The sequence below is a fragment of the Anopheles coluzzii genome, chromosome 3, assembly GCF_943734685.1.
Source record: "Anopheles coluzzii chromosome 3, AcolN3, whole genome shotgun sequence".
In the NCBI taxonomy this organism is placed as follows: Eukaryota; Metazoa; Arthropoda; class Insecta; order Diptera; family Culicidae; genus Anopheles; species Anopheles coluzzii.
In genome coordinates, this window is record NC_064671.1 from 47,659,343 (window position 1) to 47,676,382 (window position 17,040).

Below are 17,040 nucleotides of genomic sequence, written 5' to 3' on the forward strand. Positions count from 1 at the left end.
AAACGACCCAAGTGCCACAAATCCACTAAACGACCACTAAACGGCTTCTAAACGACTCAAGTTCTCTACCTAAACGGAATATAGAAAGACTTCGTTTAGCAGACGGCAAACGACTCATGCATTCTAAAAATAGCGAAAAAGCTGGTGGCGCTCTCTGTTGGTGGGATACCCCAACCAGTTGAGCTTCATCGCTTGGAGGAGAGTTTTCTCATTTCTTCTGTACTGTTGTATGGTTTCGCATTGAAATTATGCATCGCTAGAACAAGAACGGCGATACGCTTGTTTAAATACTAAACTCCAACAGAAACCACCAGTACTGAAGCAAGTGAGATTCGAATAATAGTCGTTGGTGTTGATACCCACGTATCTGACCACACGACCATTCATATATATTTTTGCTCAGAAAGTTAGAAGGCTATATAGGTCATGATAAGATGAAACTTGTCGAAACACATTGCAAGAAAAGGATAGCAATATAATGATGAGTTGTAATACGCCATCTATTGATATATTGATCAAACCAATGAAGCTGTGGAGCTTTCATTTTTTTTCTATGGATATTCAATTTTCCAGTCTTTTAAGCTTAATCTGTGGCGCTTGGGGAGCATTACTCAAATCTTACTTGCTTCAGTGCTGGTAATTAACATTGGAGTTTTTGGAGTATTTAAACAAAACAGATCTAGCAATGCATAACTTCAATGCGAAACCATACAACAGTACAGAGGCAATGAGAAAGCTCTCCAAGCGAGGAAGCTCCACTGATTGGGTATATCAACAACAGATCCCAAGCGCCACAGATTAAGCTTAAACGACTGGAAAATTGAATATCCATAGAAAAAAATGAAATCTCCACAGCTTCATTGGTTTGATCAATAGATGGCGTATTAAAACTCCAAAATAGCCAGCTCGTACTTTATAGCTGATTTGGGGCTGTTTAACGAAAAATCGGGCCGATGTCGTACTTTGTGGCTGATTAAGAGATGAAACGGTACTTGGTGGAACCATAAAGCTTTTTAAAAAGCACCCGGTATTCTTTGGAACTTTGCGGCTGATTAGCACTATGTGTAGGGTTCATTATAGAACTTTAAGGCTTGTTAAGAATGTGTACCGAACTTGGTGGAACTTTATAGCTTTTTAATGCATGACATCGGTACAAGGTGGGTCTTGTCAAAGTGTCAAAGACAGACGCCGTCAATCATCTCATTGCTGCTGTACAAGTAAGATAAGTTAATTGTAAAAGGAATGTTGAGTGAAGTGATTGTGTTTTTATAGTAAACTATGTAAAATTATGTGAAATTAAAGAGCTTTTGGAGTTTTAAAATAAACATGCACATAACAAAACACAAATCGTGTTGTTTATTTCATTGATGACGCCTTGCTTGAAAATAAAACACAAAGAAAAATAATCCCTGGCACCGTAGCATAATGAAGCTGCTTAAACGCTGTTTGAAAGACCCACCTGGAACTTTGATGCTGTTAAACTACTGCAAAAGGCGAATTAGAGCAGCGATCTTTAGCGTGCCAAAATGAGCTGCTTAAGCAATTCTGGCTATTTGGGCTGATTATTATATTGCTATCCTTTTCTTGCAATGTGTTTCGGCAAGTTTCATCTTATCATGACCTATATAGCCTTCTAACTTTCCGAGCCAAAATCTATATAAATATGGTCGGTCGTGTGGTCAAATACGTGGGTATCAACACCAACGACCATTACTCGAATCTCACTTGCTTCAGTGCTGATGGTTTCCATTGGAGTTTAGTATTTAAACAATTGTATTGCCATTCTAGTTCTAGCGATGCATAACTTCAATGCGAAACCATACAACAGTACAGAGGAAATGAGAAAGCTCTCCTCCAAGCGATGAAGCTCAACTAGTTGGGGTATCCCACCAACAGAGAGCGCCACCAGCTTTTTAGCTATTTTTAGAATGCATGAGTCGTTTGCCGTCTGCTAAACGACCCTACCAGCATTAAACGGCTTTGAAGGCATTCAGAAGGCATTTAAGGCCTTAGTCGCCTTAGAAGGCGAATAAAGATTTCAACCGAAACTTTCAAGGCTGTAACGGGTTCTCTTCAAAATATTTCAACTTTTTGATTCAACGAGAACAGATAGCTTGCCGCCATCTTCGCTTGTATATATACTGGTTTTGCACCCTTACTAATGTAACTGCCAAATAGAGCAGTGACAACGCTTTTGGTTCCGAACCGAGAAAGCGTGTGTTCAAATCCTGATTTTTTATGATCTTTTTTCTGTGCTTATTTCTTTTTATATTAATATTTTCTTGCTATAATTAATATAAACAAAATTTTTGTGAAGCAAAATTAAAAAAAACCTTTTAAAAAAACATAATAATTACTCTATCTTCACCCATCATTATCAGGATGGGAGAAATATGCATCTCATTTCTCATTTTATTAGATTTATCGAAATGAGTTTGATATATTAACACCTTGCAACGGGTTGGTCTTTAACAACCGAATAATGCAGACCATCATTAATAAAGTGAAATAGCTCAGAGCTTAACGCAAGATAACATAACACGTAAATCGTGCTATCGAATCTCACGCTCATATCTGGGAACACTACAACAGTGCAGTGTTGAAGACACTTGTAAGGTTTTCTTTTGACAGTTGCAATTTCAAATTTCAAATTAAAAGCGAAATTTTTCATTGACATATTTCAAAGGCATTTAATTACTGCTAAATGCACTGCTGATCGCCTTCAATTCGCCGGCGATTACAAGGCGATTAGAAGGCATTTAACGGAAATTTGCGGGTAGGGGAAGTCTTTCTATATTCCGTTTAGGTAAAGAACTTGAGTCGTTTAGAAGCCGTTTAGTGGTCGTTTAGTGGATTTGTGGCACTTGGGGCAATGCTTTGTTGCGTGCGATTTTATCGGACGGCCTGTCAAAATTTTACATGGGATTTGACAGATAACGTCGGACGAGCGATTTCGTCGTCGACGGAATCAATTTCTTTGATACCGTCGTTTCGTCGCATCCGATTTTATCTGTTAATCTAATTATGTTGGTCATGTAGGAACAATATTAAATTATTTTTTATAATGGTTAAACTATGCAAAGCATCAAGATAATCGCAAATTGAACCGAAATAGCGTTTGACAGCAGCGTCCGATAAAATCGCATTGGATCAGTCTCACCGCGGCTTTACCTATGCGTGTTGCATTAAAAGCAAGGTGTGTTTATTAAGGAGGTGAATTATTAGCGCGTTTGCCGGGCGCCATCATTGAGTACAGGCGGTCCCCGAGATACACGGTTAATGGGGACCGAAAACGGCCGCAAAATACCGCGTATCTCGAATTTCCGCGTAAGTCGAATCTCGTGATTTCCAGCTAAAATATCACAAATTTTCGTGTAATTTTGCAAGTAGGAGGCGGTTTTAGTCACTTCATGAAATATTTGATATGATTCTGACTGAACATAACAGTTTTAAACCTTTTGAAATAGTTTTGAACATTCGATCAAAACGGAAATTATTTGGCAATTTACAATTGATATGTCAAATCAGTACAATTTGCTCAAAGAACTATCAAAATTAGAAAACCGTGTATCTCCGAATCCGCGTAAAAGAGGTACCGTGTATCTCGGGGACCGCCTGTATTGTTATGTCAAATCGCATACAATTTTATATACCCCCCTCCAGCCCTCCCCGATTTTAATACCGGAGCCTCCAGTATTGTTATGTCAAGTCGTGAAATGTCAATTTGCTCTGAAGCACTTCACCTCCTAATATCCATACACCTTGATTAAAAGTTCTGCTCTGTTCAGAGTTCTACGGTTTCCAAGTGTATAGGTACCGTAAGCCAATGCTTTACAATAAAATAATTGTTAATTGGGCATCCCTTGATATCGGTAAGTGACGTTTGGGCTACAACCCTGGCAGACAGTTGTTGTCATTTTTCTTCAATAGTTTTTGTGAATCTTCAAAGGAAAAAATCTACTTTTTGGAGGCTCCGTCAACGAAGAGCTAGAAGGAATTTTCCAGATGAGATATCTTGGTGCGTTACCAAAAAGGCTTAGGAATTTCTAATCTGAAAGCAATTATTATCGTTGTCGTTACCGGGAGCTGCTGTGATTGTGAATTTCCAGGGTTAGGGGAAGAAGAGAAAAAATATGAATTTTCTGTCGGCCATTTTGGCCGGTATTGGTTTTCGGTGTTGCAAATAGAGTAAAGAGAACGGAAGACAGAAAGAGAGACATTGTGCGAACAAAAGTTACAGGAGAAGAACATTGGCGAATTTGGTTCGACTGAAAATCGTCCAGGTACCGGGGCCGAAAGGGAATGATAGTGCACCGTCCGTAAAATTGTAACTTTCCTAATTGATAATAAGTAGATGTGTTGGTGTGTTCGGTGCGTAGGATTGTGGTGCAGTTTCGACCAGAAGGAGTGCAGAAGGCGTATCTGATATTTTTTGTTGCCGAAAGGACCCATAAGTTCTTATCGATTTTCTTTGCGTATTACTTATTACCTAGTTATTTGTGCACGGCCCAGTTCGGAGAGATGCATTGTGTTTGACTCTGTGGCAGAGGAAAATGTTTGGCATAAGAAAACTGTACCGATGGTAGATAAATTGTTAAAGTTTTTGGGAATAAATGTGTACGACGAGCACGTAGAACACGGTGTGTTCATGGCGAATGGTGGTAGTTAATGCGTAAAATTTCAACAGAAATCGTTTAGAATAGTGTATTAATACGTAATGACAACATATACTCGACATTTTCTTATTGTTCTTATTACAAGATTTTTGCGGTTTGCGTAAATTTAGGTGAATTGTTTTGGGCGTGTTGATTTAAAGATTATCGTGTAAAGCGATAAATAAGGACACAGCCGACGAAATAAGATCCGCGAGTGTGTGTGTGTGTGATAATAATTCTGTAACCCTCGATCATTTTTTTTTCTGCTTCTACACAGAATAACATCTAAAACTGCATCAGACTAGTGAGTCGTTTCGATACAAAAAAAAAACGATACATTTACGAGCAGGCGACTGGGACGTGTCTCGTTGTTGCTATGACATACGACACCGTCAGCCAGTCCATGGAACGTACCAATGGGAAAGCGATGGAACAACGAGATACTGGGACGGTGGCGACGGTGAACGAACATCAGATCGGCCATAACACAGTGGAAAATGCGTGAGTGTCAGCGAGAGGTGCCTGTTGCGATTGACAGCGTCACAGTCTAATCGGTGCAACTTCTTTGTTCTTGAAAATGGTTTTTAATTGCAGCCACAACAGCACTACTAGCGGTGGTAACAACACAGCGGCACTGCTTAGCAGTTTTCCTGTGGATAAGCTTGCCTCCCTGAATGCAAAAATTTCAAATTCAAGATGGGTGGTCCCGGTGCTGCCTTCACAGGAGTTGGACTGCTTGCTGGACGCGGCGATCCAGCTTTCCACCCTTGGTAAGTTACGATTAGAAGTCAAATCAAGCTTAAAATGAATCAATTTCCCTACATGGCCTGAAAATAATGCGCGTTTGTATCTGTGTGTATGTCTGTTTCTTTTATGTGCATTTAAAGGTATCGATGGCGATTGCGAATCGTGCGTGCGTTTTTATCAGAACGAGTTGGCCACTTCGTTTATCAACATCCTGACTGATGAGGCAGTTATGTCGTGGAAGAATAACATTCACGTGTGCATTTTTAAGTCGTGCTGCAAATTTTTGCTCCTAGCCTCTCTGCATATGGAGCGCGATAATCAGTCGTTGCTGGAACTGTTGGCCATCGTGTTCGATCCGGAGAACAAGTTCCACATGCACAACATTGCACGGCAGCCGGAAAATATAAATACGCCACCCCCACCGCCACCACCACCGGCGCCACCAGCTACGTCGCTAGCCAATCCAGCCACATCGTCTTCTTCGTCCTCGTCGTCGTCATCATCCTCGTCGCTTCCCGATAGCACCGAGAGCAGCACCAGCAGCACCAACGCACCGGGCGTAGCGACAAAGCAGGCGCCGGACGAGGTTACCGCGAGCTTTGCGAAGCCTCCTGTGGAAACCAAAAATCCCCGTGGATGGTTACTCAACTTTATCAACCAGTTTGGCGTTTACAATGGCTTCGAAAATTTTCTCAAACGCATGACGGTCGCAATAGAACAACATCAGCGAGTGAGTGCTAGTGAAGAGAAGACAGAGGGCGGGCGTGGTGGTGGTGGGGAAAAGTGTGATGGAAAGATTTCACTTCAGCTCCTGTACGCGTTGCTACGTCCATTTGGGCTGTGCGCGGAGTATCTTACGGTCGATACAATCGAGCGATACCTCTTGCCTGGATGTCGGTTCGTGTTGACAGTGCTGGAGAGTCTCTCCGATGTTGAGCTAAAGCGGGAGGTAGTGTTTGAAGGGAAAAACGATTTTATCACCGGTATCGTAAAGTTTGCTCGTGCCTTGTTAACGCGTGTGCCCGGGCAGGAGAGTCTGTTAAATGAGTTGGAAATGGCCCGCCTGAAGATCATCCTGCGCGTACTGCAGATATCGAGTTTTAATGGTAAAATGAATGCACTGAATGAAATCAACCGTGTGCTGAGCTACGTTTCGATCTACCCGAACCGGGGTCTAATTGCGGAAGAGGAAGGTGATTTTCTGAGTGCAAACCGTATGGCAATGTGGATACGGAACAATCGCGTGTTAACAATAGTGCTGAGGGACTCGCTGCACCAGTCGCAGTACGTGGAAAAGCTGGAGAAAATTTTGCGATTTTTGATCAAGGAAAAGGCGCTAACGTTCGACGATCTGGATGCAGTGTGGAATGCACAGGAGGGCAAACATGAGGCGATTGCCAAAAACGTACACGATCTGCTCGCCAAACTTGCTTGGGATTTCAGTGCCGATCAGTTGGATTATCTTTTTCGGTGCTTTCAGACCAGCATGCAGAAGTCGGCCAGTCGCAAGCAGCGCGAACGTTTGCTGGAACTGAACCGCCGACTGGCAGAGGACGACAAGAACGGAATGATGGCGCAGAAGGTGCTGAATATGTTTTGGAATCTAGCCCATAGCTCCGATACGCCACTGGAAGTGCTCGAGCAGGCGCTTCAATCACACGTCAAAATCCTCGACTACAGCTGCTCTCAGGAACGAGATGCACAGAAGAGTATCTGGTTGGTGAAGTGCGTGGAGGAGCTGAAAGGGCGCGACGAGTGGGTGCTGCCGGCGTTGCGGCTGATCCGGGACATTTGCTCGCTGTACGATACCACCCCAAACCATACGCCTCGAATACAGCATACAATGAATCGGCAGAAAATCATTGATCAACTACAAAACGATCATAAGCTAGTTATTCTTGTGACGAACAGCTTGACATGTTACATGAATCGTGTCCGGGCGCTGGTGGCGGCTGATCCTTCGCTAAAACCGGCAAAGTTAAGACTCGATAATCGGTACCCGCACCCGCAGCAGATTCAGGAGCGGTTAGACTTTTTGAAATTCCTACTGAAGGATGGCCACCTGTGGTTGTGTGCCGATCAGGCGAAACAAATTTGGAACTCGCTTGCAGTGAACGCCGCATTTGAGAGCGATCGGGAGGAATGCTTTCGGTGGTTTAGCAAGCTGATGGGCGAAAATCCGGACCTGGATCCGGGAATCAATCGGGATTTCTTTGAAAACAATCTGCTAAAGCTGGATCCGATTTTGCTGAGCGAAAATGGAATACGCTGTTTCGAGCGTTTCTTCCGCGCTGTGAATACGAAAGAGGAACGAATCGTGTCGGCAAAGCATCATCATCGCAACGCGTATGTACTGTACAACAATGGCGAGGATCTAATCGGGAAGGATTATTTGTGGCGTGTGATCACTGCTGGACAGGAACCGATAGCGCACCGAGCGATCAACATTCTGAACGAGATGATGACAGTGGGCCCTAGACAGCTATCTGAGATGAAAGCTTATCACGAGTCTTTCATCGAAGAGTGCTGCGAAAAGCTACGGGCCATGTTCCAGAGCATGGAGATGCTTTTGCGAGAATTTCCTTCGCCCAAACCAGTGTCGAAGAAGGGCAATGAAAAGGAGTCATCGGTTGCACCGCCTGCTACGGGCGTGTCAAAAGAATCCGGCTCGGAACGGACAGGTGATGACGATGGTGCGGGAGGAATTAACGGGGATGTCGAGCGGAAAAAGCTCCTTCTCGTTGATCAAATGTGTCGCATGATACGAACGCTCCAAGAATACATCCGCGAGTGCGATCGAAAGTATCCTGGTGATAGATTCGCGCTTCCGCTGTGTCACGCCGTCCGTGGAAGACAGGTTGAGCTGATAGTTAAATTTCAAACACCCGGTCGACAGCTTGACGACATAGAGCTGCTCAGTCACAGCAATGAGACGATGCATTCTTTTAAGCGTAATCTGCTCAGGCGCATTAAGGTGTTGAAAGCAAACGAGATTCGCGTTGATTTGTACGATAATGGAACGAATGAGTTGATAATGGTGCCGGACGATCAACAGACGCTAGCATTTTATGGCATACGGGACAAGATGTCGCTGATAGCAAAGTTGACTCCTGTTTCGTCTGGTTTAATGGCCGCCGGTTCACCGGACAGCTCGAGCGAGAGTAGCTCTGGCTCGCCGCCACGGAATTATGTCGACCCAATCAAGCAAACTTACCATCATCAACAGCAACACGGCCATCATTTTCCTCATCCGCAGCAGACGATGATGCATCATCATCCAAGCTATGCGCACAGTCAGCACCAAACCGTAGTACCAGCGCAGGTGTATCAACAGAACCATGCACGACAATTTCTCCAGTCAGCCTCAGAATCCGAGGATACTTTGCCCGGTGTCGTGATTGCGCAAAAACCTCAGTACACACAATTCTTCCTGCAGGTTTATCAGCTGGCTAATGCATTAGAACATGATCGCTTGCGCGATGGAGTACGTTCGTTGTTGCACCTGCTGCCGCTCGATCGAATGACTGTAAACAACCTCTATGAAGTGTTCAACACTGCTCAAGGGGCTATTGAAGATGCACGAAAGGTAGCCATGGAAGCATATATGGCAGCTCGTGAGTCCGGACGGGAGACAGACGCAACCGGCACTAGTGGCGCGGCACTCGAGAAACAAGCTGAATTAAAGGCTGTGATGGAAGCGGCAGAAACGGAATCGTTGGAAACGTTCAAATCGTTATTTCTCACACCACCGCCAGTTCGAATTTTGTACAACTTGGAAGTGCTGGAAGCAATGTTGCTTCCTGCTAGCATTAATCCCATGTCAACATCCCTGCATCCTAACAGCATTATTCCGGCAAGTAATAGCAACGTGAAGGATGTAGGTGGAATGGGCAACGATCTGACGATTGGAGACAATGTAACGTCATTGGAGGCTGTGCTGGAGTTTCAATACGCGTGGTTTAGTTGTGGAGCAGCTGATTTCATCGTAGGATTGCTTTCAGAGGAAAATTTTCTGGCTGGCTCGGATAGACATACCAAACGGGCAAGCTATCGGTGTATTATGCGATTGGTGAAATTTTACTTCTTCACCGTTGGGTACCTGGTGCCGCCGCCCACTTTCTACGATCAAATGCGTCAGTATGAGCAGTTTCAAGCACAGCTGCGACGGTACACGCCACTGCACAATATTCTACGCGGTGGGTTGCGATGCGAGAACACGTTGAATGGCTTCGCGAAGCGACTAGCATCGTACATTTTGCAGTTGGAAATGCGTCCTGGTATGGTTGAGGGCCAAGACCTGGTCGCTTCGCTGTACCGAGGTGAATGGACTTTTCCAAAAGTACGTACGATTAAAGCAATCATGGAGGTAGCGTTACGTGTGTCCAAAGATTGGGAGCCTGTGTCGTGGGACTCTTTAAAGGAACGCGTGTTTGCCTCCCGCTACGCTGCCACCGATAGTGTAGGAGCAACTGATGCAAGCGCGAACGATATTGCTGATGGCGAGTGTAAGGACCCATCGTGTGACAATACGACCGAAGAGGTGAGTGACACAAGCAAGCGCCGTTATAGCACGAGCAGCATTGGAAGTAACTGTAGTAGCGGAAGTGACAGCAGCTCCAGCAGCTGTTGCAACAGCAGTAGCAGTAATTCCGCTGGAGTCGGTGCTTCCCTCCAGCAACACCAGCAGCAGCGATCGCATCAACAACAGCATCATCACGGTGATCGTGATCTACAGTTGGTTGGCATAGTAGACCGAAGTCTGGACTATGAGGTGCTTCACATTGCTCTGGAAGTGATGGGACTCTCGCTAGCGCTACATTCGGACGCAGTGAAAGCGCTGAATAAGGAGGATGGGTTGTGGGATAGTTTTCTGGGTTCATTGCTGTTGGTAAATCCGTCCGATAAAATGCGAACGTTAGCGCGAGAACAGTTGCTGTCTATGCTAACGGGTGAAGTATCGGAAGAGCTGGTGCAAACAATCGTGTGTGTACTGTACAATATCTGGCGGAAGGTGAATCATCGTACGGAAACGTGCGCCGACTATCTGCAACTATTTGCGCAGCTGCTGCAGTCCAAGGAACGAAATGAATCAACACCTATCGATACTGAGGAGCTGCTGCAGACGGAAATTAAGTGGCTGTACTGGGTGCGTGACAATGTGGCCGAACATGGAAAAACGCTCGTGCAGGAAGAGATCTTGGAAGGGCATCTGTATCTCACCAGAGCGCTCGTCTTTCATATGAAATCAACTGAGAAACGTCGCTTAAATACATTATTGGTGGTAAGTAGAAAACATTAATATTTTTATGCTTTATAGAACCATTAGTCAATGGCTAACGATAGTCAGCTAAGCCATTTATAGCCAAGTAGTATGACATTAAGGCTTTGACAGTTGTGGCGCCAGAATAAAAAGAAAAAAAAAAGAAAGATAACGCTTGATATACATTCGATCGTGCGCCTATCAATTTGCATCCCATAACTCATGCTTAAAATTATAATTACAGTCATTATTAATTTGTATGTCCGAGCACATTGATTCAAGCTACAATTTGCGACAGTACCGAACTTATCAAAGATCCAGTTTATAGATACATAATCATTCTCATTCATTCGTGGATGTATTTGTATAGAAATATATCTTTATATTTTCTACTATATCGTCAGATTTTGGAAGTAAATAGAATAATTTTTGTGTGCTCTACATTTCAGGATCTGGCAAAAGAGTTTGTCTTCAATGCGTCATTCCAGTACATATATTATAGACACCGTCAGGAGATCCATTTTCAGCAGCCCCCACCGGTGTGTCGCACTTCAAGGACTATTTCTGCTGCAATGGATTTAATTGTAGCTCTCAGCCATAATTCAATTGAACTCACCACAACAATCACATTGATGCTGAATGATATGTTCTTCGAAGACATTGAACCTGTTCGCGAGTGGGAATATCTGCCACCTGATGCTCCTCGTGCATTTCATGGGTTTTGTGGATTAAAAAATGCCGGAGCAACGTGCTACATGAATTCGGTTCTACAGCAACTGTACATGGTCCCCGCCCTGAGAAATGGTATCGTCCGATTCCACCAGGCTGTCATTGATCATAAGGAAGATTTCAATGAGGATCCAGACGGTCAATCTTTGGTAGGTTTCTAGAAGGTTGGATAACGAATTGATAGATAAAGTACAGTAATATCTGATATGCTTCTCTTTTTCAGCTTGGCTTTCAAAAGGACGACGATGGAGGAAAGAACTATCACATAGGGATACTGAAGTATGTGATGGTAATATTTTGCTATCTTGGTCATAGCGCATTGCAGTATTACGTACCTCGGGGATTGTGGAGACATTTTAAGTGAGTTTACATTCAAATTTGATAACGTTTCATGAAAACGATAGCGTTGCTGCAACGGAGGGTTGACTTGATGTTGCTTAATGTTTGCCCCTTTTCCTTTTTCAGGTTGCAAGGGGAACCAGTCAATCTACGCGAACAGCAGGATGCGGTAGAATTTTTTATGTCACTTTTTGAAAGCATTGACGAAGGTCTGAAAGCCCTGAACTGCGAACAGCTAATGTCGGCAACACTGGGCGGATGTTTTAGCGATCAGAAGATATGCCAAGACTGTCCGCACCGGTATAGCAAGGACGAACCATTTAGTGTACTTAGTGTTGATATTAGAAACCATAGCTCGCTAACGGATTCACTGGAGCAGTATGTTCGTGGTGAAATACTAGAAGGTGCCGATGCGTACCACTGTGATAAATGTGATGAAAAGGTATGTGCTTGTCAAATTGGCGTGTACGTGATATCGTTGAAATAGATGAGTAATACATGTTTCTTTTATCGTAGGTCGTTACGGTGAAACGGCTATGCGTTAGCAAACTGCCGCCCGTATTAGCAATACAGCTGAAGCGTTTCGAATATGATTATGAACGGGTGTGCGCAATCAAATATAATGATTATTTTGAATTTCCTCGCGTGCTGGACATGGAACCGTATACAGGTATTTTGAATGGTTTTCAAAGCTTATCTTGATGATCTCGTATTGTAATGTGTTGGTTTAACTCTTTTATGTTCCATATTTGTTTGCAGTATCTGGTCTGGCAAAATTAGAAGGTGAGGTTATCAACGTTGAGCCAAAGCAAGAGGATCAAGGATCTACGCGCTACCAACTGACCGGAATAGTGGTTCACAGTGGCCAAGCATCCGGTGGCCATTATTATAGCTACATTCTGCACAAGTGCGTAATTCCGACAGGTTGGCATAAGTAAGTGAAGCAGCTATTAATGTACTATGTTTTATTTTTGTGCAGGAATTACGCCACTGGGCAAAAAAAGTGGTACAAGTTCGATGACGGCGAGGTCACGGAATGCAAGATGGACGATGACGAAGAGATGAAAACGCAGTGCTTTGGTGGCGACTATATGGGCGAGGTGTATGACAACAATCTGAAGCGCATGCAGTACCGCAGACAAAAACGATGGTGGAATGCATACATGCTGTTCTACACGCGCAATGATGTGTACTATGCAAAACCACCCAAGAACGCGTTCTGGTGGCGACTGAACAGTGGTCCACAATCGTTACAAAATAGAGCCCAAGCCAAGTCTAACATCGAAAGCTTATCGTTGGCGCAAAGCGAACACTACTATTTCAACATGGAACCAAACGTGGAACGTTGCATACGGTTCGTTTAGACACTGTTGTGTTATTGTATGCTATGGCGAAAATGGGGCTAATTATCTTTGTCTCCTGTTTTTAGAATTCAAAATATTCGATTTTTACACTCAAGAATGCTGTTTTCAACTGAATTTTTCACCTTCATGAAAAAATTGACAGAATTTCCGATTAAACCAAAGAATAAGGTTCCAGTTTGGTTGCTTCTGGTGAGTAGATGGTTTTAGGCCATTTTTAGTTGAACAGCATAATTAAATTGCCGTTTCATTCAACACAGAAAGGACTAGAGGATGTTTGCTTACATAAGGTCCAGTTAGCAGCGAAGTTTTTGTTCCACACCGGCTTCAAAACAAAGAAAACAATTCGAGGGCAAGTGATGGATTGGTAAGCAAAAAGAAAAAAAAGCCAGATAGAGCAATGTAACGGCAATGATATGATAAATTTGGTTATCTTACATTGTAGGTATGAAATTTTCCGTGTTCAGCTAGAAGGATTCGTTTTCATCCGGAGATGGTTTGCCGAAAATGTGCTGTTAGATTCACCTGGCCGTTTGTGTGAATATTTGCTGGCGGCTCCTTTGCCAGAAATTCGTTCCTGCTTTGCGAAGCTTATTGTATCGTTTTGTCATTACTCGGCCGAGGATGAACCGGTGGCATGTTTTGAGGGCAGCAATCTGTGTGAGCAAGTGTTGATAGCGGTTCTAGGACTGTTAAAATCGGACGTCCCAGAGCATGGCAAAAGTTTGCCGCACTATTTCAGTTTGTTCTCGATGTACGCTGGACTGGGGTACAGAGAAGAATGCCAGTTGATCAAGGTGAGTGTAAGGGGAGGGGAGCAAGTTTACTGGTGTAGATTTTAATTGCCATGTTGCCATTTGCATTTTTTTTCAGTTAAACGTGCCCGTGCTTTTCATGAGAGTAGCGGTGGACGATGGCACAGGGCAGACGATCAAGTACCAGTATCCGGATCTGAGTAAACTGCACCATGTCGTGTCGCATTTGATTCGATCAATGGATGTATCGGTGCGTTGTAGAAGTGCTATTAGTGGATCCGCCGTACTGCCAAATAAGTACATAAACGACCATATAACTCGGAAAAACGCATTGATTCCTATGTCAGAAGAATGCACGGATTATCTGTATAATCGAAATGGGTATGTAGGACAAATAACAACCCTACGGGCGTGTATCATTTGAAAGCCGAATTTGTTTTCTAATTGATTGTTTTGTTTAGGTACATCAAACGCTTGCTAGAGGATGTGCACGTTGGAGAGGAAGGGTTTAAGCTGCTGCAATATTGCTGCTGGGAAAATCCACACTTTTCCGGTATAATTCTAATGGAACTGCTTTTCCAGTGTGATTATGTGTACTGGCATGACATGAAACATTATACGGATTTGTTGTTGCACATTTTACTGATCGAAGACTCTTGGCAGGGTCATCGCATAATGAATGCATTGCTGGGTAAGAGTTTAAATGCAAATACTGAATGTTAGCCTGCAATAATAGGCGTACTTAATTGTGCTCTTTTTACTACACCACTAGGGGTCGGTCATGATAGGGATGGTTTACTGGAGATTATCAGACGCAGCAAGTTGAACTACCAGAAACGTGCCTATCAATGCATCAAATGTATGGTTCATTTGTTTTCGAAGAGTCCAGTGGCTTTGAACAAACTGCACACCGACGCTTCCCTTGCAAAGCAGTGGACGGCAGCAATTGAGTGGTTGCAGGAAGAACTGGAAAAACATCGCACCACTGGTAATAGTCAGTATAATTACAATTCTTGGTCCCCGCCTGCCCAAAGCAATGATAATACAAACGGATTTTTGCTGGAAAAATCGCAATCCGTTCGAGACATTCTGCAAATGGCATTTGATCTTTGTCCGGAAGAGGTAGGTGTTTTGAAATGCTAATTTTAAAAATTGATTGCTATCACTTGCCTCCAACGTTGATGGTGTTTTTCTTTTCGCTTGTAGATCCAAGATGCTGAAACAATGGAACATCAGATAATCTGTCAAGAGGCTGGAGGAGCGATTCGGGGAGTCGACGAGACTGGAACCGGACCGATGCAGGGAATTGTCAACGAACCCGAAAAGTCTCAACAAATATCCCCTATTGTATCCGTGATGGGAATATCTGGCGGTACCCATACAAATCCAGCATCTTCAGCTCCCGGCACCGGCGAAGTATTGGGATGCGGCGATGGCCATAACGGCCCAAATACCGATTCTAGTGCAGGGTGTGCTGATCATGGCAAATCAAACATTTCCCCAAGCGTGAAGCAACTAATGAGGGTAATATCTAACATTGATATTAACTCCGATGGCCAATCGGAACAGCAGGCGAAAGTAATCAAATCGGTGTCACCGGGAAGTAATGCTGGCCAACAACAAACGGTACATACGACGCCTGCCGCTGTGGTATCTCCTGCGACGCAAACGACAACCCCAGCCACCACTACACCACAGACAACCTCGCCGAATACTGTGCACAAAAAAGATCGCACAGGCCGCCCCGGTGATGGACAGTCCTGCACCAGTTAGCAAAAGGAGAAATGACACATCTGAAGCATATAATACACAATGCGTAGTGAAACGAACATGGGTTGTACGGTGTGGGGAAATGATAGAAAGCCATAAGCGCAGGATGTGGTGACTTCATGAATGGGGAGGGGGGGGGGGGGGGAAATACAGGTTTAAATCCTGATACGCTAAAGGAAATCGACTTATGTAGTTAGTAGTTCTCGTCATTTTGTGCTTGAACTAGTTTAAAAGCAAGAAACTGGTGTTGGAGCGTCGCGTCTGAAGGAACCATTTGTATCTGTTATTAATAATAATAGTGGAGTCAGCTACACTACTGAAAGAAAATAACACAAAACAGTAATTGAAATCAACAGTACTACTAAGCATGATGAAACACCGTACGGAAATACAGAACGCCTCACACAAATAAACAAAACAAATAAACTCGTTAGCCTAAACGATTGCTGAAAACAACATTTTCCTCTAATGCCATTGAATAGTAGAGAAGCGATTCAAATAGGAAGGAAAGGAAATAAAACATTATCGAATCCACATAAGATCGATCGACGAGAAGAGTTGGAATGGAGAAGGCAGAAGGAAAAGTAGGAAGTAAGTTTGCTTACTGCCGTTACTAGTCATAATCAATGGCAAAGAAGAGGATATGAGAAGTAGAGCACATACACACTCATTAAAAAAAGAAAGAGAAGAGAAAAAACTACTGAACGATCTGTGAAAAGAAAAAAAAAAGTTCTAATTCATACTCTACAGAATCGCCCGACACGGAAACACATAATGCATGCTACAATAAAATGTGAAGAAATATAAATATGTTTAAATTATTGGACTACAAAATGATAAATGTTGCGAGTGGGTTTTATTTGTCGATTTGAGAAATTGTTTGCACATAATTTAGAATAGGCATTTTATTTTTTATTTTGAGGTTTTAATAATTCAAAGCTTATTTTGCATAATGACAAACTTTAGTAAAAGAAAATAACACTTGATTGTGGTGAGATTTAAAGAGCATTTGAAAATATTAGAAGCACTGTAAAGTGAATAACATTATAGCATTGTAGGATGACGACCGTTTAGTTTTCTATAAATGTACCGATGGGTTATGATTATAACAGTTCGCAGTGTCATACTTTGCTACTTCTGTGAATATGTCTGCAATAAAATTGTGTTTTTTTCTCTGTTTTGTTCCATTTTTCGTAATTTTAAAATTTAATTGAGGGTAGAGAGAAAATTTTCGATTGATTTTCGAGCCTAAAAGACTACTTTCACTGTCGAACACTTTCTTGGTGGGACATGAGTCTGGCATCCTAATGCAGCTCACAGAATCACACACCCTCAAAGACCGTAAGACCGTTAAGACCGTAGTATGTACGTATTCTCTCAACACGTACGTTGCCACATTTCGTTGCTGATGTCGTTCTCCTTAG

The 17,040-nt window shown here is 43.2% G+C and overlaps 1 protein-coding gene across 2 annotated transcripts; it reads left to right on the forward strand.

Annotated features, from left to right (window-relative positions):
* The first annotated feature begins 3,897 nt into the window (after positions 1-3,897).
* On the forward strand, positions 3,898-16,457 carry LOC120954752 (probable ubiquitin carboxyl-terminal hydrolase FAF). 2 transcript variants are annotated; one of them, XM_040374933.2, is made up of 17 exons: positions 3,898-4,018; positions 4,933-5,156; positions 5,250-5,425; positions 5,543-10,683; positions 11,112-11,540; positions 11,615-11,751; positions 11,857-12,172; positions 12,247-12,400; positions 12,490-12,637; positions 12,710-13,084; positions 13,160-13,283; positions 13,352-13,458; positions 13,537-13,888; positions 13,965-14,227; positions 14,308-14,537; positions 14,619-14,968; positions 15,053-16,457. In XM_040374933.2, the coding sequence occupies exons 2-17, from the start codon at positions 5,032-5,034 to the stop codon at positions 15,617-15,619; spliced, it is 8,994 nt and encodes a 2,997-aa protein (XP_040230867.2). In that variant the 5' UTR covers positions 3,898-4,018; positions 4,933-5,031; the 3' UTR covers positions 15,620-16,457. The 2 variants fall into 2 exon arrangements, with proteins under 2 accessions (XP_040230867.2, XP_040230868.2); XM_040374934.2 differs by lacking the exon at positions 3,898-4,018 and adding an exon at positions 4,082-4,283.
* The last annotated feature ends 583 nt before the right edge of the window (positions 16,458-17,040 follow it).